This window comes from Carcharodon carcharias, chromosome 17, assembly GCF_017639515.1.
Source record: "Carcharodon carcharias isolate sCarCar2 chromosome 17, sCarCar2.pri, whole genome shotgun sequence".
In the NCBI taxonomy this organism is placed as follows: domain Eukaryota; kingdom Metazoa; phylum Chordata; class Chondrichthyes; order Lamniformes; family Lamnidae; genus Carcharodon; species Carcharodon carcharias.
Genome location: NC_054483.1, coordinates 78229858 through 78251558, shown reverse-complemented (window position 1 = coordinate 78251558; position 21701 = coordinate 78229858). Strand labels below are relative to the sequence as shown.

The window sequence follows — 21701 nt, the reverse complement described above, 5'->3', positions numbered from 1 at the left end:
AAGAGAATCCAGGACTAGGACTCCCAATTCCCTTTGCACTCTAGATTTCTGAATTCTCTCCCCATTTAGAAAATAGTCTATGCCTCTATTCTTCCTAACAAAGTACGTGACCTCACACTTCCCCACGTTGTATTCTATCTGCCACTTCTTTGCCCATTCTCCTAACCTGGCCAAATCCTTCTGCAGCCTCCCCACCTCCTCAATACTACTTGTCCTTCCACCTATCTTTGTATCATCTGCAAACTTAGCCAGGATGCCCTCAGTTCCTTCATCTAGATCATTAATGTATAAAGTGAAAAGTTGCGGTCCCAACACTGACCCCTGCGGAACTCCACTAGTCACCGGCCGCCATCCTGAGAAGGACCCCCTTATCCCCACTCTGCCTCCTGCCAGACAGCCATTCTTCTATCCATGCTAGTACCTTGCCTCTAACACCATGGGCTCTTATCTTACTGAGCAGCCGCCTGTGCGGCACCTTGTCAAAGGCCTTCTGGAAGTCCAAGTAGATAACATCCATTGGCTCTCCTTTGTCTAACCTACTTGTTACCTCCTCAAAGAATTCTAAGAGATTTGTCAGTCATGACTTCCCCTTGATGAAACCATGCTGACTTTACCCTATTTTACCATGCACTTCCAAGTATTCTGAAATCTCATCCTTAATAGTGGACTCTAAAATCTTACCAACGACCAAGGTCAGGCCAATCTGCCTGTAATTTCCTGTCTTTTGACTCACTCCCTTCTTAAACACGGGGGGTTACATTTGCGATTTTTCAATCCTCTGGGACCCTCCCTGACTCGAGTGATTCCTGAAAGAACACCACTAATGCCTCTACTATCTCTTCAGCTATCTCCTTCAGAACTCTAGGGTCTAATCCATCTGGTCCAGGTGATTTATCCATCTTCAGACCTTTCAGTTTTCCTAGCACCTTCTCCTTGGTAATGGCCACCATACTCACCTCTGCCCACCCCCAAACCCCCCCCCACCCACCCACCCCCCCCCAACCCAACCCACCCACCCCAACCCAACCCACCCACCCCCCCCACACCAACCCCCCCCCCCACCCCCACCCCCCCCCACCCCCCCCCAAACCCCACCCCCCCACCAACCCACCCCCCCCCCCCCCCCACGACTCTCTTGAACTTTGGGAATGTTACCCGTGTCTCCCACCATGAAGACTGACACAAAATACCTATTCAGTTCCTCCGCCATTTCTTTGTTCCCCACTACTACTTCTCCAGCATCATTTTCCAGCAGCCCAATGTCCACTTTTGCCTCTCTTTTACCCTTTATATATCTAAAAGAAACTCTTGCAATCTTCTTTTATATTACTGGCTAGTTTACCCTCAAACTTAATCTTCTCTCTCCTTATTTCTTTTTTAGTTGTCCTCTGTAGGCTTCCCAATCCCCTGGTTTCCAACTGTTCTTCGCCGCATTGTATACTTTCTCTTTAGCTTTTATGCTGTCCCTGACTTCCCTTGTCAGCCATGGTTGCCGCGTCCTCCCTTTAGTATGCTTCTTCTTCCTAGGGATGAATTTTTGCTGTGTCTCCCAAATTACTTCCAGAAACTCCTGCCATTGCTGTTCCACTGTCTTTCCTGCTAGGCTCATCTCCCAGTCAATTCTGGCCAGTTCCTCCCTCATGCCTCTGTAGTTGCCTTTATTCAACTGTAATACCATTACATCTGATTCCAGCTTTTTCCTCTCAAATTGCAGGGTAAATTCTATCATATTATGGTCACTTCCTCCTAAGGGTCCCTTCACCTTCAGCTCCCTTATCAAATCTGCCTCATTACACATCACTAAATCTAGAATTGTCTATTCCCTAGTGGGCTCCACCACAAGCTACTCCAAAAAGCCATCTCGTAGACGTTACACAAATTCCTTTTCTTGGGATCCACTGCCAGACTGATTTTCCCAGTTTACCTGCATATTGATATCCCCCTTGAGCACTGTAACCTTGCCTTTCTTACATGCCTTTTCTATCCCCTGGTGTATCTTGTGCCCCACATCCTCACTACTGTTCGGAGGCCTGTACATAACTCCCATTATGGCTTTTTTACCTTTGATTTGTGGTTTCTCAACTCTACCCACACAGATTCTACGTCACTTAATCCTACCTTATTTCTTGCTATCGATTTAATTTCATTTCTTACTAACAAAGCAACCCTACCCCCTCTGCCAACTGGGCTCCTTCTTTTCAGTTTTTTCATAATTTTCCATGAAGTTGAATACATACACACCTGCTGCTTTGTTTCCCATTAGTCATACTTCTTGGAGTTTTACCCTTCCTTCCCCCCCCCCCCCCGACTTTCTAGGTTAAAGTCCTGTTGACCACCCTATTTACCCTTTCCACTAGAACATTGGTCCCAGATCGGTTCAGGTGGAGACCGTCCTAACAGTACAGATCCCTCCTGTTCCAATACTGATGCCAGTACCCCATGAAATGGAACCCCTTTTTCCCACACCACTCCTTCAGCCACGTGTTTACTTCCCTTATTCTCACTTCCCTATGCCAATTTGCACATGGCTCCCAAAGCTCATTGACATTTCATCAAGACAGCTCCCTCAGACCAAGTTCATTGAAATACCATTGGAGAGATTTTGATGTGAACACTTGGATGAGTACAGTGTTGCTTTTTCTGCAGCACTGAAAGTGATGGTCTCATTAGGAAAAACCTAATGTGAAGCTAGATTTTCAAGAACAATGAGAACAAAGTGGCAAGCCAAGATGCTCATTAACCATGACACGCACATGCTTGCCAAAGGTACATGTCTTGACAGAATTGTTGCTCAGTACAGCAACAAATTTCACATTAAATGGAACAAAATAATAAATATATGTTTAATTGTATAGCTAATCTTTACACAGAAAAGAAAACTTGGGTTACAGGGAGTCTGTATAATTTTTATAATATGGGATGAGAGCCTCAATCAAAAGCTTTGGAAACCCCTGACCAAGAGCATCAAGATGGACTGGGATATTGAAAATTGTCCTATGCACGTCCTTCTACCTTTTGATGAGAGTGCTCAGGCTGGCCATGGCAGTTACTGAAGTTGTTACTTACAGGCAAAACGACACACATGATTGGATTGCGGAAACATATGCAGTTGCTTCTGAAGCTAATCATCTCCAAATAGTGGATCCGCCATTCAGTGGGTACGGAAGACAGGGGCAATATATTTGCACATTTTGTTAGCTAAGTGGTTAAGCATCCTGCTCATGAGCAACTTCAGGTATCGGCCCACCAATAAATAAATTTGGAAATTCCAACACTGCAATTTTGTCATTTCCCCCTCCTTTGTCTGCCATTTTTTTCCCTACCCTCTGCTCCTCAAGATACCAACTCTTAATGGAGGAGTTCCATGGATGCCACTAATACTGGCCCAACTGGCCATTCTTCACAAGAATCCAGACAGTTAGTATCACAAGTGACTACTGACCTCCACTTGTGCACTTTCCAGCAGCATAGAGCAGCTGAGCAAGATCCCTGCCCAATTTCCATCATCCTTTGTCCCAGCTGAAATCTGCACAAACTAGAAATCAAACCTGGAAACTCAAAACTCACCATATGACCCATTACAGGAGCTGTAGCTATTTAATATTAACAAAAAAACAAGATCAAAATTTTTATTAATACCTTTATTGAATTTAAATCAAAAACCTGTAATGAAGTTTCAGAACACGTAAATGTATTTGACAATGATTACAATGAGCTTCAATGGAAAACAAAATATACCTATCAAATAACTAGAAACTGGTTATTTACAAATTGTGGTTAAAAATCCTTTGCTGATGGCAGATGGCCATATACTATCTTTTCAATCCTCTGCCAATGCCATTTCAGATGGGAAGTTAACTGAACCAGTCAATTACGCTAAGAATCAGTATATCTAAGCCAATTAAATAGTTCACAGAACAGCTATCATATTAGTGGCAACTTATAAGAAAGGAAGCAAGATCATGGCTGTTTGCAGTTTACACAGTTATTCGCAAAATGTATTTACATATTTTCATAATCAAATATTGTTACACAGAAGAAATAAAAAAATTCTATTTGGTGAAAATAGTTTTAATATAAAGGATCAATCACTGATCCAAACTCCATTGTATAGAAAAAAGAGTAACACTATTTGACATGCTGCCTCAGAAAACAAGTAGGCACATTTTTATCAATGTGACGTCTATCATCCAACGGATATTGAAAGCTTGGGAGAACAAGATAAAATCAATACTGGCTCTGCTGGGAACTGTGTTATCTACTCAACATCAATAATTTCTTTCATGAAATTAGGAAAATTAATAAATGTTTGGACAAATGATAAAGGATAAAACCCTGCTGCTGAGAAACTCACTTGGGCTTTGTTTCCGCATCTGTCACTTGTCGAATATAGATACTGTCTTCAGGGTGTTCAATTTCACCTTTCTCATACATGTATGATGATGCTATAGCAATTGCAGAGCCATCATTGCTGAAGGCAAGCGATGCAATACTGGTTGGGTACCGGTGGAACTGGCACAATCTTTTCTTGTTGAAGGGGTCCCAGATATTCACAAATCCATCAGAGCCACCTAAGTTTAAATACCAGAATGAGTTTACTGTAACTTGCCGGCTATATTTGTCTTTAAGGATAAAATAATTTCTATATTTTTGCCAATAAATCTGTTGGTTTCATGTGAAATTCACTAAAAAATAACATTTTAAAACATTTATCAAAAAGTCAAATAAACTCAAGTTATGCATTTGAAGTCCATACAAATCTTCATTTACATGCATGTGCTTCAGACAAATGGAGTTTTTAAAATGGTAACAGATCAACATGCAAGTGAAGGACGACACTTTGCATAGATTTAAAATTTTCAAATCAACCCTTCAGTTTAGTACGTTTCAAAGTAAACAAAATACTTACTGCTTTCTATACAATAACAATCTTGCTTCTTTTCATTTCTGACTAACTACTACATTACAGAAGTAATACAATTCTATGTCAAAAGGATGAGCACAAAGCGTACAGCAAAACCATCACTTATAAACCAAGAAAGCAGCCCAACATGACTTCCTCAAGGGTAGCTAGGGGTGAGCAAGCATTTCAACGACATCCACATCCTGAGAATTTAAATAAATTAAATAGTGGCAATATTGTCTGCTATGAAGCCATTTGGGAAGTGCTTCTAACCCTTCCCTCCTCCCTAACCACCATCTCCCCCAAATCTACTTCTTACCAGGAGATTAGCATCAGGAGTCACTGTCCTTAAAATTTAAACACAAAATACTGCTTTCCAAGTCAAGGGTCTTCTGTATACATTTCAGGTGGTCAATCCTCACAGTAGCAGAAACATTTTTGTCTACCTGTTCAGACAGGCAAGTTTTCAGCTTAAGAAATAAAATAGGGGCTGAGTTTCCACTATGGCCTAATTGGCAAGCCAGGCACAAATCACTCTGGTTTTCAGATGTGCTTTTCACTCAAGTTTCATCGCAAAAACTCATATGCATTATTGCCAGTGAAAAATTTGCCAAGTACCAGCATGATCAGGCAGTGTTTTTGTAATATGATTTTCTTAAATTTTGCTTTAAAAATATTCCCTGATAAGTTAGAGAGAATGGTAATTTAGTGCAGTTTTATTAACACAGCTGAAAATGGGTTTATCACAAAAAACGGCATTTTTAATCATAATGTCTAATCCATTTGTGGAAAATAGGACTTTAAAAATTGCATTCAAAAGCTTTTAAACTGTGCCCATTAGCGTCCCTGCACCCAGAAGAACCCACTGAAATTTAAGAGCCTTCTCAAAGGTGTACAAATGGACACAACTGGTGGAAAATTGAAAAGATAATTAGTTAGTTTTGTGGGCATGACCAGTTTATACCACAATCTTTTTATAATCAGATCAGCCGTGATCTTATCAAATGGCGGAGTAAGCTCGAGGGGCTGAATGGCTTACTCCTGCTCCTAATTTGCATTTTCAAATAGATTCTTGATTGACAAGGGAATCAAAGGGTATGGGGGTAATCAGGAAAGGGGAGTTAAGGCCACAATCAGATCGGCCACAAACTTATCAAATGGCACAGCAGACTTAAGGGGCCAAATGACCTACCCCTACTCTTAATTCATATGCTTGCACAGCACATAAGAATCTGGAAACTCAATTTGCACTGGAAGTAATTTGGGTTTGAAATTCCACAATCCTTTGTTCCAAATGATTAATGGGATTTTGATCTGCCAGAAAACTAATGTAAAAGACTTGCACAGTCGATCTGGCAGGATCCCCATTCCTGCCACAAAAAATATATCAAACATGGTCAAGATTGTGAACAAGTGTATTTACTGCTACATTGTTGTCAGAACTAAAATTCTATAGTACAGAAACTTATTGTAACAAAATATACTTTTCATAAAAACCAGATCACTATTACAACATTTTTTTTTTAAAAAAAGGTGTCATTACAGCAATTTGGTTTTTACTAGATTTGTGTAATGGATCAATGAGTTAAATAACCCAGTGCTGTTTATTACTCTGCTCCAAAGCAGTCTAGTTGAAGAGCCTGACTGACTTAAATAGGGCTAAATTCTCCTTTCAAATTTAATCCCTTGCAGAAATTGGAGTTACCTTCAGGTATATTTTGAAGACTCCCAGCTCAACTCCAATTGTTGCGTTTCCAAATCTCCCCCCCTCCGCCCCGGCTTCAAGCTACTATTCTGTTTCTCACCAATTGTTTCCTGGCACTTACTTGATTCCAGCACCCATCTACAATTCTATACATATATTAGTTGCTCTTTTTCTGTATACCATTCTGGAAAGCAGAAACAAGTCTAAGCTTCTTTTCTTCACCAAAATGTTTGCTCCAACATGACAGTCATCAGCTTCATCTTAAGGCACCAAATGTCCAATTGCGAGCAATTCAATTTATGCCCAAAATAAAACCAGCTGTACATTTGCCTTTGCCAGCTCCCACCCAGCCCCTTTAACACCCAATCCCCCCTCCAACTGACAAGTTTGCATCTACCCCAAGTCCTAGCAACCCAACTACTTCAGAGCCCGTGTTATCTTCAGTCTTCAGCACCTCCAAGATCAATGATACAACCCATTCTTCAAAAAAGATCCTCAAACCCAAGCCCCATTATCTCTCACTACTTTTCCTTTCTCTCCAAAATCCTGTAACATTGTTTTATCCTGATATCCTGTCGGACGTCCTCCAATCTAGCTTCTATTGAGCCCTCAAATAGCACTGGATGGAGTCAAAAATGGCACTTTGTGACTAACAATGGCTCAGTTTCCTCATTCTCCTTCTTTAAGGTTTCTCAGCAGTCTGCTTCCATGATGCATTCTTGTATCTATACATATTTGGTGCAATGTAATATCACCTCTAATAGTTTCTTCTCCCATTACCACATCCACACCTCTGGCATATTTCATAGCTCCACCTCTTCTATATACGTCATCCTCTCAAGTTTATCATTCAAACAACAAGATCAACTCCCATATGCAAATCAACAAAACAACATGCTCAAATATATACCATTCAGATGCTTTATAAAAGGAGATAAATAGGTGAAAGGACACCAAACTATAGCAGAAATTAGGGTAAAACTAAAAATGACTTCACTTAACAGATGGTCACTAGCAGAGAAGAGGCACTTGGGAAAGTGCTGAAAGAGTGGCACCAAGGAAGCTAAAGGTTCTACAACTAATGGTGGGGCAAAAGAAGGGGGAACAGATTCAAAGGGCCCAAGAACATAGAATGAGTTTGCAGAAATGGGAGGTAGTGGAGAGATTTAGAGGGAGATTCTAAAATGGGCTGGGGGACAAGGAGTCAATGGAAGTAAATGGATTTGCGTAATTGATGATTATGACTTTGTTAGGATAGAATCTGGGTTGCTGCATTTTGGCCGCCTTACCAGGTTTGCCTCTGCACTGATCCAAAGGATGTTGCTACACTGGGCTGAGCCAAGATTTCTTCCAGTTTAATGCCAGCAACACTTATATCCTGACTTTCCCTCAAATTAGCAGCTGCTGGGTTAATTATGTCCACAGGTTTTGAAGCATAGGAACATTAGAAATAGCAGGAAGAGGCCATCGAGTCCATTGAGCCTGCTCCACCATTCAACTGAATCATAACTAATCTTCTACCTCAATGCCATTTTCCTGCACTCTCTTTTCCCTTGGTATCTTTAAATAACTAGAAATCTATCCATCTCTGTTTTGAACGTACTCAATGACTGAGCCTCCACAACCCTCTGGGATAGAGATTTCCAAAAGATTCACCACCCTCTGAATGAAAAAATACCTCCTTATCTCAGCCCTAAATGGCATACCTCTTCTGAGACTGTCTCCTGGTTCTAGATTCCACCCCCCGCCCCCCAAGCCAGCAGAAATATCTGTCCAACATCTATCCTGTCGAATCCTGTAAGAGTTTTGTACGCTTAAATTAGATCACCTCTCATTCTTCTAAACTCTAGAAGAACATAGGCCCAGTCTCCTCAGTTAATATTCCCACCACCCCGGAGATCAGTCTGGTGAACCTTCTTTGGACTCCCTCTATGGCAAGTTTATCCTTCCATAGGTAAGGAGACCAAAATTGTACACAATACTATAGGTGCAGTCTCACCAAGGTTCCATACAATTGCAGCAAGACTTTACTCCAGCAAATCCTCTTGCAATAAATGCCAACATACCATTTGCCTTCCTAATTGCTTGCTGCACCTGCATGGTCAGCTTTCAGTGACATACGAACAAGGTCATCAACACTTCCCAATCTCTCACCATTTAAGAAATACACTGCATTTATGTTTTTCCTACCAAAGCAGACCTCACATTTTTCACATTATATTCCATCTGCCATGTTCTTGCCCACTCACTTAGCCTAAAATTCCTTTGAAGCCTCTCTGCATCTTCCTCACATTCCCACCTAGTTTCATCATCAGCAAAATTGGAAATTGGTCCCCTCATCCAAATTACTGACACAGATTGTGAACAGCTGTAGCCCAAGCACTGATCCTTGTGGTATCCCACTTGTCATGGCCTGCCAACCTGAAAATAACAGGTTTATTCCTACTCCACTTTCCGTCCGTTAATTAATTCACAATCCATGCCAGTATATTACCATGTGCTCTAATTTTGCTTTCTAACCTCTTGTGTGGAACCTTATAGAAAGCCTTATGAAAATCCAAATACGCCACATCCATTGGTTCCCCCTTATCTATTCTGCTAGTAACATCCTCAAAATAATTCCAACAGGTTTGTCAAACACTATTTCCATTTCATAAATTGGCCTAATCCTACCAGCATTTTCCAAGTGTCCAGTTATCACATCCTTTATAATAGATTCTAACATTTCCCTACTACTGATGTCAGGCTAACATGTCTCTAGGTCCCCGTTTCTCTCTCCCTTTCTTAAATAGTGGGCTTACACTTACTACCTTCCAATCTGCAGGCACCATTCCAAAATCTATAGAATTTTGGAAGATGACCACCAACACATTCAATATTTCTACAGGCACCTCTTTCAACACTCTGGGATATAGACCATCAGGTCTAGGGAATTTATCAACTTTCAGTTCCATTAATTTCTCAATTCTACATTTTCACTGATATTAATTTCTTTCAGTTCCTCATTCTCACTAGTCCCTTGGTCCTCTGGTATTAGTGGGGGTTTTTGTGCATCTTCTCCTGTGAAGGCAGACACAAAGGGCAAAATTTCTCATTCTGGAGACTAAGTCTATGGTGGGCAGGAAAGTCAGTGGTGAACGTACGTGATCTTCCATTTTCAGCTCATTAATTATGCATCTGCAAGCAGCTCAGTGAATTTCATGGTGGGTGTGGACAGAAAGTCACCCCCCCATGCCATTACCTCATGAGGTCAAGGCCCTGGCACCATATTTAAAGGACACCCGGACGGATACTCACTCAATGCAGGGCAGGAGCTCCACACTAATCACTCAGAGTCCTTGTGGCAGCAGCTCATACTGCAGAAGCTCGCAGATGTGTAAGCAATCATATCCGGGACATGGCGGGCACCTCCAGTATTGCCTTTCGCTCATCTCTAGATAAAAGCACCAGCTGCGACACATCCATGGTCAGGCCAATGCTTGCTATTGCAGTGTTCCACATTTACCAGCATTTTGACATTCTAGAGGCCCCCTTGTCTCCTGCTGCTCAGGCCCTTGCTGTTCCTGGCCCTGTGCCAAGCTGCAATGGGTCCTCCTTCTCCTCATCTGGATGAGAGCCATTACCAAGGCAGGGTTGACTGCAGCATTGACGCCTCAGTGGATGTGCGAATGAATTGAAGTGATACATTTAGTGAACATCCCCTTTACCAGTTTACCTCCATCTCAAAGCCAACAGGCAACCTTTCACCTGGCCTCTGTATAGACATGCATCCCCATACCACCCCTTGCAGGTAAAGGACATCCTGAGGACCAGGGATAGGTGTTCCTCCCATTCATAAGTAAATACATATGGAGACATTGCTCTTTGACCAAGGTAATGAGAGCCATATGCAAGAAGCCTCAAGCGGATACTTATCCTCTCATCTCCATTACCCTTGAAACTCTTGAGACCACTGCCGTGGCATCATAGAAAGGCCAACTGGATGAACCATTCACCTGAGAAGACAGAGGTTTGGAGTCATGAGTTGACTGCCCACCAACCCCACCTCCCTCCCTCTGACTGCTACCGATGGCAAATGGCACAGAATGAATGTCAGTTCCATACTTTGCTGCTGGATCTCAATGTTATGAGGCCCAAGAGTTGGGAACAAACACGTTGCAATGCGGGTTTAACCATAGATAGGAGAACACAAGTGAGCATCTCTGACATCCAGTTGCCTCATAATTATAAGGGTGCTCCTTTAGTTGGCCACATGTGCTGACCTTGAACTCCACCCACCTGAAAAGACCCTCCTCCCACCTCGAGGGATCTCACGGACTAACTGCCTGGTCAAGTCACTTTGGAAAAATGGTGTGTGAGACTTTTCAAATTCGCTCCACAATCTTCTACCCTTCCCTCTCACCCTCCAACTTGACCCCCTCATTGCCACCCAACCCAATATCACCTTTCCTCTCCCTTCTGTCACCCGTGAAGCTCCTCCCCGCCCCCACCCCTCCACCCATTACCCTGGACCTTATCATGATCCACTCCACATCCCTTTCCTTCTCTTGGAGCTGACACCCATTGTCGCCCCATGCCCACCCTGACCCCTCCCATTATCCAAGCCACCTGTCTTGTCCCTCTCCATGCCCCACCTAATGAGATCTTAACCTACCTGACTCCCACCCTGGACCTGCCACACTACTGAATTCCACTCCCCACTCTAATTGTGTTCCCTCCTATCACTCGTACCCAAGTTCTCCACCCAGGACCCCACCACCTATGCCATTGACCATGCCCCTCTAAGGCACACTCACCCTCCCCTGGGCACTTAACAACCCCCTCCCCCACCGCCACTCAAACCTCCCCACCCTCCTCCTCTGTGTAGCCTTCACTCCACCCTACCGCCGCACCTTGCAGTCTTTGCGTGCCTCCCTTATTCAGCCTTGGTGTTGTGTTTGCTGACGGCAGTCAAGTGAAGTTATGTGAGATCTCCAAGAAAAAAAAGCAACATCTACAGATCTCAAGGTCGTGGAAGATGTGAAGCTCACCAGGTGTATGCCACATAGGTACAGTCGTAAAACTGAACGTTCTAAATTCGCACTGGCAGGGAACTTAATTTGGAGGCAGAGCTTAATTCCAGTGAGGTGACATTTTAATGAACATCATGAGATACTAATGCACTCAAATGGGGTTCCTAACATTGTTCACCAAGAAGTTTAATCTGCCTTGAAAGTCAGGGGAACAAAATGCCAACAGTTTATTTTGTACCTCCTGCCAAATTAAGTGCTCCCGCCAACAGCAGGAAAACTCTGCACAAAGTATTCATTCAGTTTTTCTGCCATTTCCTTATTACCCATTATCAATTCTCCTCTCTTTTCCTATAGTGAGCCCACATTTATCTTTGCTAATCTTTCCCTTTTTACGAGCCTTTAGAACATTTGCAGTCTGTTTTTAGATTTCTCACTGGTTTGCATTTGTATTCCATTTTCTTTCTTTTTCAATTTCTTGGTCCTCTTTTGCTGAAATCTGAAATACTCCCAATCCTCAGGCTTACTACATTTCTTGACAACTTTATAAGACCCTTCCTTTGATCTCTCACAATCTTTAACTTCTCGTTAGTTATGGTTGGATCAGCTTTCCTGCTGGGTTTCTATACCTCAAAGAAATGTAAATTTGTTGTAAAACATGCATTAATTCTTTAAAAGCATTGCCTGTCTACAGTCAAACCTTTTAATGTAGTTTCCCAATTACCACAACCAAACCGCTTACCATCCTGGCTTGGAAATAGACTACCGTTCCTTCACTGACGCTGGGTCAAGATCCTGGAACTCCCTCCTTAACAGCACTATGGGTGTACCTACACCACGTGGACCACAGCGATTCAAGAAGGCAGCTCACCACCACCTTCTCAAGGGCAGTTAGGGATGGACAATAAATGCTGGCCTGGCCACAGCCCACGAATGAATTTTAAAAAATTTACCCCTCTTACCATCATATTTTCCTGTGTTTAGATTTAATGTTAGATTTAGTTTCAATGGAAGTATATCACTTTCAAACTTAAATGTAAAATTCTGCCGTACTATATTCACTCCTCCCTCGAAGCTCCTTTACAACGAAATCATTAATTAGCCCTTTCTCAGTGCAGTCATAGAGCTTGACCCAAGTTGTATTTCTTCTCTTAGCTGCTGTTTACAAGACTATTTTCTTAGTGTGCAGCAGACAAAATTTTACGTTTTTTTTACATGGGAAGCTTAATCCTATAAACATTATTCAAGCTTCGTCCATGTTAAAAACTAGCTGTTTTTACCAAACGTCACAATGTACTCTAGCTGAATATTCTTGCACCCAGGAGAGAAAATGAGGCAATTTATGTTTTTTTTTTGTAAAGCATATAAAAGAGTCAGAGAGCATAGCTTCAGGAGATGCACTGATCAATCATAATCAGGAGATTATTTTACCTAAAATGCTCTTTCCATCTCAAATTTTTAGTGTAAATTTGAATCTTCCAAGCCGCAGAAAAAAATGCCATTGTAGTGCTCCAATGGCAATCCATTAACCAAAATCTTGCATCCGTTTCATACTCACATAAGATCAATTCATTAATTTGCTCTATTAATTTTAAATTCACCCCAATTTTAAAGCTCATATCTTTTTAAATGGTCCTTGGTTTATTATCTGCTTCTGCAGAAACAGGCTTTTTTTTTATTCCTTGTAATGCGTGCAAGGTCATCATCATCCCTAATAGGATGAAGTGGTGGTGAGCAACCTTCTTGGACTGCTGCTATCCATCTGGTGCAGGTACACACACAAGTGCTGCTGGGAAGAGAGTTCCAGGATTTTGATCACACGACAGTGAAGCAATGGTATTATAATTGCAAGTCAGGATAGTGTGTGGCTTGGAGGGGAACTTGCAGGTGATGTTCCCGTGCATCTGTTGCCCTTTTCCTTCTAAACAGTTGAGATCATGGGTTTGGAAAGTGCTGTCAAAAGGAGCCTCAGTGAGTTGAGACAGTGCATCTTGTATAAGGTACACCGTGTTGGCGGTGGAGGGAACAAATGTTTAAGTTGGTGGATGAGGTTCCAACCAAGCAGGCTGCTTTTTTCTGGGTGGTACTAAGCTCATGTTGCTGAAGCCACACTCATCCAGTCAACTGGAGAGTATTCCATCACACTCCGGACTTGTAATTTGTAGATGGCGGGCAGGCTTTTGGGAGTCAGGTGGTGAGTTACTCACCTCAGAATTCCCAGCTTCTGTAGCCACAGTATTTATATGGCTGATCCAGTTCAGTTTCTGGTCAATGGTAGGCCCCAGGATGTTGTAAATGGGGGATTCTGCAATGGTAATGCCATTGAATGTCATGGGTGATGGTTAAATTCTTTCTTGTTGGTCATTGCCTGGTACTTGTGTGGCACGAATGTTATTTGCCATTTATAAGCCCAGTCCTGAAAGTTGTTAATGTCTTGCAGCATTTGGCACAGACTACTTCAGTATCTGAGTTATCGCAGATGGTACTAAACATTGATCAATCAGTGAACATTTCCACTACTGACCTTATGATAGAAGGATGGTCATTGATGAAGCAGCTGAAGATAGCCGGGACCAGGAAGCTATCCTGAAAGACTCCTGCAGCAGTATTCTTGGACTGAGATGACTGGCCTCCAACAATGGCAGCCATCTAACTTTAAGTTAAGTATGATTCCAACCAGTGCTGAGTTCCCCTGCCCCCAACTTTCCATCACTTTGCCAATGATTGCGAGAAGGCTGATGGGACAGATTGGCTTTTCCTGCTTATTGTGGACAGGACATACCTGGGCAATTTTCCAAGTTGTCAGGTAAATGCTAGTTTTGCTGCTGTATTGGAACAGCTTGGCTAAGGGCACAGCTAGTTCTGGAGCACAAGCCTTCAGTACAACTGCTGGAGTGTTGTCAGGGACCACAGCCTTTACAGTATTCAGTGCCTTCAGCATTTCTTGATATCACGTGGAGTGAATCAAATTGGCTGAAGATTGGCTTCTGTGATGCTGAGGACCTCAGGAGGAGGCCAAGATGGATCATCCACTCTGCACTTCTGGTTGAAAATTCAGTCATCTAGTATGGGCACCAGTAAGCTCATTGATCTGACCATATATATCAGCGCTACCTTAGAGGTAGCTAACAATGTCATCTTTCAGTTTGATGACACCAGCTTCAATCATTTCATGATGTAAACCACTGCCCTCATCAATCCTCATTGTGATCCTATTCCAGCAAACACAGAGTAGCCACCATGGGCCTTGGTAACATTGTTAATAAGTTTCATGATAAGTATGGTCTTACCGACACCAGCACCGCCAAAGAGAACAATTTTTCCACCCTTGGCATATATTTCAACCGGAAATAAATGAAAATATAACTAGACCAAAATAAGATTCTTTCTGGAAAGTTAATTCATTCTGAATTTTTTTTTAAAGTTATACCTTACCTGTAGCAAACGTGTTGTGAACACTGTGGAAGGAAATGGCATTGACTGGATAGATTTGTTCAAGATTGTTTTCTTTTAATCGATGACATTTAAAAGCATATTTTTTCTTCTGCACTTCTGGGTTCGGATCAAGGTACTCCACTGCAACACGTCCTTCAATGGAACTCAGAACATATCCCTAAAAAGTGTAAAATTCTGATCACATGAAATCATCCAGAAATTACACAAACTAAATTAAAAACCCCTTTCCCATAAATCAACAGCTGTTGATCCTCACAATGTCCGAATAATTCTTCATTAGATGCAAGACAGGAGAATCAATTCATAATTTAGCTCTCATTTGCCACTGTTCATAACCTATTGTGAACATAGACTGACACCTATAAATTGTCTAGTAGAATTGACGAGAGCACACACACAGATATTTAACTAATAGGCCAAAGTATCATCAGCTTTGTCTTACATTTGGCAAAAAGAAAGCATTCTTTACATGCAATTTTGCATGCACCTACAGACCTTCACAACCCTGTGAAGTGCTGCTTTCTCTCAAAACAAAATATTTTAAACCATGTTTAAAAAGATACCAGTCCAATGAATCACCTGGGCACTTTTTAAACATTGCTTTTCACCATGCTGGAACTCTATTACACCGGTGCCAAGCTGAAGTCATGATTTAATACCAACTCTAGATTTTCCCTCTCTTTCCTTGCCTGGCTTCAGTGCAAAGAACCTTGAAGACAGAAATAACATGTACATACACTGTGTCTGTTTCAGCTAAACAAAAGAAATGACAGCCATTTGCCGACATCCCTCAGGGCAATGCCTTGACCAGGGTCAAACTGCCCAATTTAAAATTTCAAACAATGCTTAGCAGTTAACTGTCAGTCACCATCACTGATGCTTCTCCAGGGCAACATCACTTGCCAACCAATCAGCACTCTCTTCACATACAGTATAAATTGTTGTTTTCCCCCTTTTATTGGTATTCTTGTATCTTGATGAGTGCAAGACGAAAAGCTTAGACATGCCTTTTTTTTTCAGCAATACTCAAGTTCTGCACTACCAAACGACTATAAGTTATACATTTTTAAAAAGTGTCAAATCTCTTTTAAAATCAACTCATCTGCCATTGAGCTAAAGACTGGCCTCAAGGGGTATGTCTTCAGCTTGTGACATCACAAGGGGGTGTGGTTTTACCAGCAATGTGCCAGTGCTGAACGAACTTGCCGTTTCTCCTGATGATAGGCCCTGCTGCAGTGAGAAAAGGGAATTCGCGCTGCAGCCAATTAACCAGGTAACTTCATTTATCTTGTGCATTCAGCAGCAAACACCGCTGACCACAAAATCTGGGCCAGTTTTGGCTGGTACTATTAGAGCTACTGCATATAACACTGGACTATACAAAGTTTTTGTACAAAAGCAAAATACTGCAGATTCTAAAAATATGAAATAAAAGCAGAAAATGTTGGAAATACTCAGCTGGTCAGTGGGCATCTGTGGGGAGAGAAAGATTTTTGTAATTTGCAGCTGAAATGACTGAGTTTTATTTTGGTTTGGTTCCCACAGCTGGTGAAGAATAGTGAGACTTTGGAAAAGATATAAAAGATAGTCACCAGGATGAGACCAAGTCTTAGATCTTTTGAAAAGTACAAGTTCAAAATGCTGAAGTTATTACTTTAGGAATGTAGACTTAAGCAGAATACTTTTGTCTGATCCCTTTAGTTTAAAAAAGTTTGGTTAGATAGTATCCAAATACATTTCAATGATCTAAAACCAAAGGCAAGCATGTGAAATAGATAGACAACATTAAAGTAGATACCAACATGTATTTATTTTAGAATCATAGATGTCTGGAACCAATTTCTATAATTCATTAAGTATGGGGTTGCTACAATCATTTAAGGTGAACTTGCCAAGTTCCTAAGAGAAGAAAACATTGTCAGATGGTAATTAGTTAGCTCAAACAGCAATGTGAGATGGACAACAAGTCGCTTGAAGCTTCCTTGATTTCCTTCATAAAGTTCATTTTGAGCTCATTTTTGTGCTTCTCAGAAAAAAGAATTATTGGGGAAGTTAGAATGGTACGTACAATTGGATGCAATAATCTTAATGGACCAAGTGATCTTTTCTAACCCTTTTCCAAGGTACTAGATGTTTTTCACTATACATTATTGTAGTGTGTACAATCAACCACTGAAATATATAATTGAACTAATTATAAACAAATTGAATGCAGTGCACAAACAAGTAGTACAAATATTGTCAAATATGAATATGTTAAATACCTGTTTATTTGGAAATGCTCTAATGCAGCGGGTCTGATATTTCAGACTGGACTCTCTCCTTTGCTGTACATATCCCATGTTCCTCAGGTCCCACACCAGCACACGACGGCTAGCAGTTCCCACAATTAGACGATCTCCAGACACAGAAAGAGTGTACACCTGAAAAGGAAAATAAACAACTCTAATATTTTATCTTAAAATTGCATACATGCAAGAGCAAGCTTGCAAATACCTATGCAACTTTCCAAATCCTGATTTATCTTGGAAAATACTAGCACCAAGAAAAGTGGAAAAGTCTGTTTTTAAACTTGATAATGGTGGCAACCATCTTAAGTAAATTAGCATGTCATATAGTAAAAAACACTCAGTCCATAAGTAAACTATACTTTATACTCTCTATTAAACAATTAGTTAGTATAATGTATTTTGGAGTTTGAAAAGCCACTTGAAAATTATGTTCAGACAAAAACAGGTACATTTCAGGGCACATTCAACCGACATTTTAAGTTACACACTGCAATGTAAGCAAGCCTTTAAAGAACCTAAAGTTGATTGATGAAGTTCTGATCAAAGCAAAATTTATTACCAGTTTATAAGTGCTCAAAATACTTTCGGCTTTTGCTTTGTGCATTAAACTCACTAGAAAACAGTTCAATATTTTCAAATGAAAGCAGTGATAGTTTATACTCTGTATTAATTTCTCAGACAAAATTGATGTTTCTTTTCCTATAGGATTTTGCATCATTTGGTTTATTTTACAGGTTTAATTTTACGCCTTCAAGTGGGAACTGGACCATTCTTTGACTAGGGCAGAATTCACATTACATAACTGTTAACTAGCTTTATAAATAACACTGGCCCTGGACTGGTTTCAAACACCTGAGGGGGTTGAGAGAGTAATTTTCCAGAATATTCTTTCCTTTATTGATCCTGTATTTTCTGCCTCTCCCAGGAGATTACGCGATTGCTTGGGGGTGGTGGTGGGTAGAACGTCAAGTGTTTAGTCAGGATGTCCCAGCCATCATGAGACGTGTGACAAGCTTCATAGACCAGTAGGTCTTTTGCTGCCCATCAGTTATGTATACTTGTCTGCAAATCAGAAGGGCCCATAAATTCATGGGAAATGGATGGTTGAGGGCATCAGGCCACATATGAACCAAACACTACCAACTTAACTTTTGTTCCCCTGCCCATTAAGCAGGAATAGCACAGTTCACAAGATAGTATTCCGACTGCACCCACCACCCCATCCCTTTTGGCACTTTCCTTTCACTCTTTTGAACACACTTTCCATAATGCACAGCTGTGAACTTTAGGATAGTCAAATAGTGTGCTGACACTCTATGAAATCACAATCAAACCCATTCTCACCCAACTTTCTCTATATTTCCAGTAGAAATAATTAGGATTATCTATTGGGTGCAACATCCAATTGATCCCTCATAAACCTGGGTTGAGGCTGAAGCCAGCTAGGACTAAATCTGGGATCTTGCTGGTCAGTATGTCTTAGTTATGATAAAGTACTCAAAAAAAAATTCTAAACAGTCCCACTTATATTCCTGACTGTGTCATACAATTTGGTGTCATCAGCAAAATTAATAATGTGCTGAGCTCCAGATCATTAAGGAATTTGGGGAACCCTATTTATTACTAGATGCCATTAGGGACATAACTCCCATTCAACCTTCTACACCATGAACCCTAACTTTCTCAAACCATCCTTCACATAGTACATCAAATGTATCCATTTAATTTCAAAGAATTACATGTGGCATCAATTCAAACATGCATTTCAATGGAATTCTGTCAGCAAATTCAACAATGAAAAACAGCTAAGCTGCCTGTTTGGAATCTGCAGGCTCCATGTTTCCAGCCTGTAATGCTCAAATGCTGAACCAAAGATCAGCGTGCATTCATCTCCCAAATTAGAACTGGGAACATCCCACCCAAGCCTCTTCCCTCCCTCTACAGCACCTTCAGCAATCCCTATCATCAAAGCTCCAAACACAAGTCAGTGCCAACCCTATCTTGCGGGGAAAAAAAGCAATGTTAGCCTATGTCAGCCTAACATCTATCATAGGGAAATTGCTAGAATCCATTATCAAGGAGGTTACAGTAGGATACTTAGAAAATTGCACCTTGATCTGGCAGAGTCAACAGGGGTTTGTGAAAGGGAGATCGTGTTTAATTTATTAGGGTTTTTGAGGAAGTAATAAGCAAGGTGTATAAAGGAGAACCTGTAGATGTGGTGCACTTGGATTTCCAGAAGGCATTTGATAAGGTGCCACATCAAATGTTACTACACAAGATAAGATTACATGATGTCAGGGGTAACATAAAAGCATGGATCAAGTATTGGTTAGCTAACAGGAAACAGAATAGGGATAAAGGGCTCTTATTCAGATGGGCAAGCTTTAACAAGTGGAGTGCCACAGGCAACAGTGATGAGGCCTCAGCTAATTTCAATCTACATCCATGATTTGTATAAAGGGGCTGAATGTATGTAAGCTAGATTTCCTGAAACCACCAAGATAAGATTTAAGTTGTCGAGAGGGCAGGTGTGCGAGAGTATGTTTGCAAAGTGATATAGACAGGCTAAGTGAGTGGGCATAAAACTGGCAGATGGAGCATAATATGGAAAAATGTGAACTTGCCTATTTTGGTAAAAAGAATAGAAAAGAAGCATACTATTTAAATGGAGAGTGATAGGAGAAATTGATAGTACAGCGGGATCTTCATGTACTGGTACATGAATCACAAAAAGTTAGTATGCAGGTACAGCAAGTGCTTGGGAAGGCAAGTGGAAGGTTAGCATTTATTGCAAAGGGAATGGAATATAAAAATAGGATAGTTTTACTGCAGCTGTACAGGACATTGGTGAAACCACACCTGGAGGACTGTGTACAGTTTTGGTCTCATTATTTGAAAAAAATATATAGTTGCATTAGCAGTTCAGAGAAGGTTTACTCGACTCATTCGTGGGATAAGGGGCTTACCTTATGAAGCAAGATCGAGCAGGTTGGGCCTATACCCATTGGAGTTTAGAAGAACAAGAGATGATCTTATTGAGATATACAAAATCCTGAGGGGATTTGAAAAGGTAAATACCGGGAGGATATTTCCATTTGTGAAAGAGACTAGAACCAGGGGGTACAGTTTAAGAATAAGAGATCTATGGTTTAAGACTTATATGAGGAGAAACTTCATTTCAAAATGGGTCATCAGTATGTGGAATTCTCCCCAAAAAGCAGTTGAGGCTGGGTCGTTGAATTTATTCATGGTGGAGTTAGACAGATTTTTGATAGACAAGGGAGCCAAGGGTTATGGGGGGCAGATGGCAAAATGGAGTTGAGACCATAACCAGATCAGCCATGATCTTATTGGATGGCAGAGCAGGCTTCAAGGGCTAAATGGCCTATTCCTGGTCTCAAGTCCTATGTTCCCATGTTTAGCATCCCCTGCTCCAACGCAATATCTCAAGCAAAACCAATTACTACTGAAGACAGGTTGCATATCTTCCTTCCTTCTCTAACCTCTTAATGATATGTGTGCCTTATGCAGCACTGGAGCAAAGCTTGACTTGATTTGTCCTGGGAACCACTTACCTTTTCATTTTTAAAACAACTCTAACGAAAGGAGGTTTCAAAGGTACTTCATGAAATGGTGTCAGGCGTTCAGTAATAATGTGGCAAGAGGAACAAGTTGTGGGAGGTGAGTGTAAGAGTGGGTAAAGACATGATTGTTAAACAGAGATGCAGCTAGTTTGAGGGATTGTTGTGAAGGATGGGCCTTGCCACATTGCCACAGAACACTCCATTCAGGTACACTGTGCTGAATCGCCTGCTCCTCATGGAAAAGTGTGTGAAAAGAAAAACACCTTTGACCACACATCTATCAGGCAGCGGTCCACGTTAACATCCTCAAGGTTGTGTGTGAATAGGAGGTGATGGATCCTGTCAGATGGTCCCCTCAGCTGCTGTCGAAGTCACTTGGCAGAATGCTTCTTCAGAACTTTCAAGCAAGCGCTAAGACGTAGCTTGGCTGCTGGGGTGGGGGGGGCTTCTGATCAGATTCTGCACACCCACAGTCTCAATGCCTCTTCACAATGTCTTCAAGGCAGCTACATTGTGAAAATCAGGCCTGGAAAGTGTTGCATTGGTCTTTGTCAAGGTTCATGCCAAGCAGCTCTATGGGCTGTTCCCATTGGTGCACACTGGAGATAAACATAAACTGCTGCTGGAGGGCGATCAATTTGGTAAGACGCTCTCTGCTCAGCCTGAAACTCGTGTAGTGCAAAGGGTTGTCAAAGGCCTGGTCTTGCAGACTGGCACATTCCAGGGTTACGTGCTGAGGGATACACTGAA

At 41.4% G+C, this 21701-nt stretch overlaps 1 protein-coding gene across 2 annotated transcripts in view; it reads right to left on the bottom strand.

Moving 5' to 3' along the window:
- Positions 1-3626: 3626 nt before the first annotated feature.
- bub3 (BUB3 mitotic checkpoint protein) overlaps positions 3627-21701 on the bottom strand; it is a 36059-nt gene continuing 17984 nt past the window's right edge. For both annotated transcript variants that reach the window (XM_041210557.1, XM_041210556.1), the window contains exons 5-7: positions 17338-17496; positions 15053-15230; positions 3627-4571 (exon numbers count right to left, since the gene is read on the bottom strand). In XM_041210557.1, coding sequence (XP_041066491.1) covers positions 4351-4571; positions 15053-15230; positions 17338-17496 — 558 coding nt within the window. In that variant the 3' untranslated portion in view covers positions 3627-4350. The remainder of the gene's footprint in view (positions 4572-15052; positions 15231-17337; positions 17497-21701) is intronic.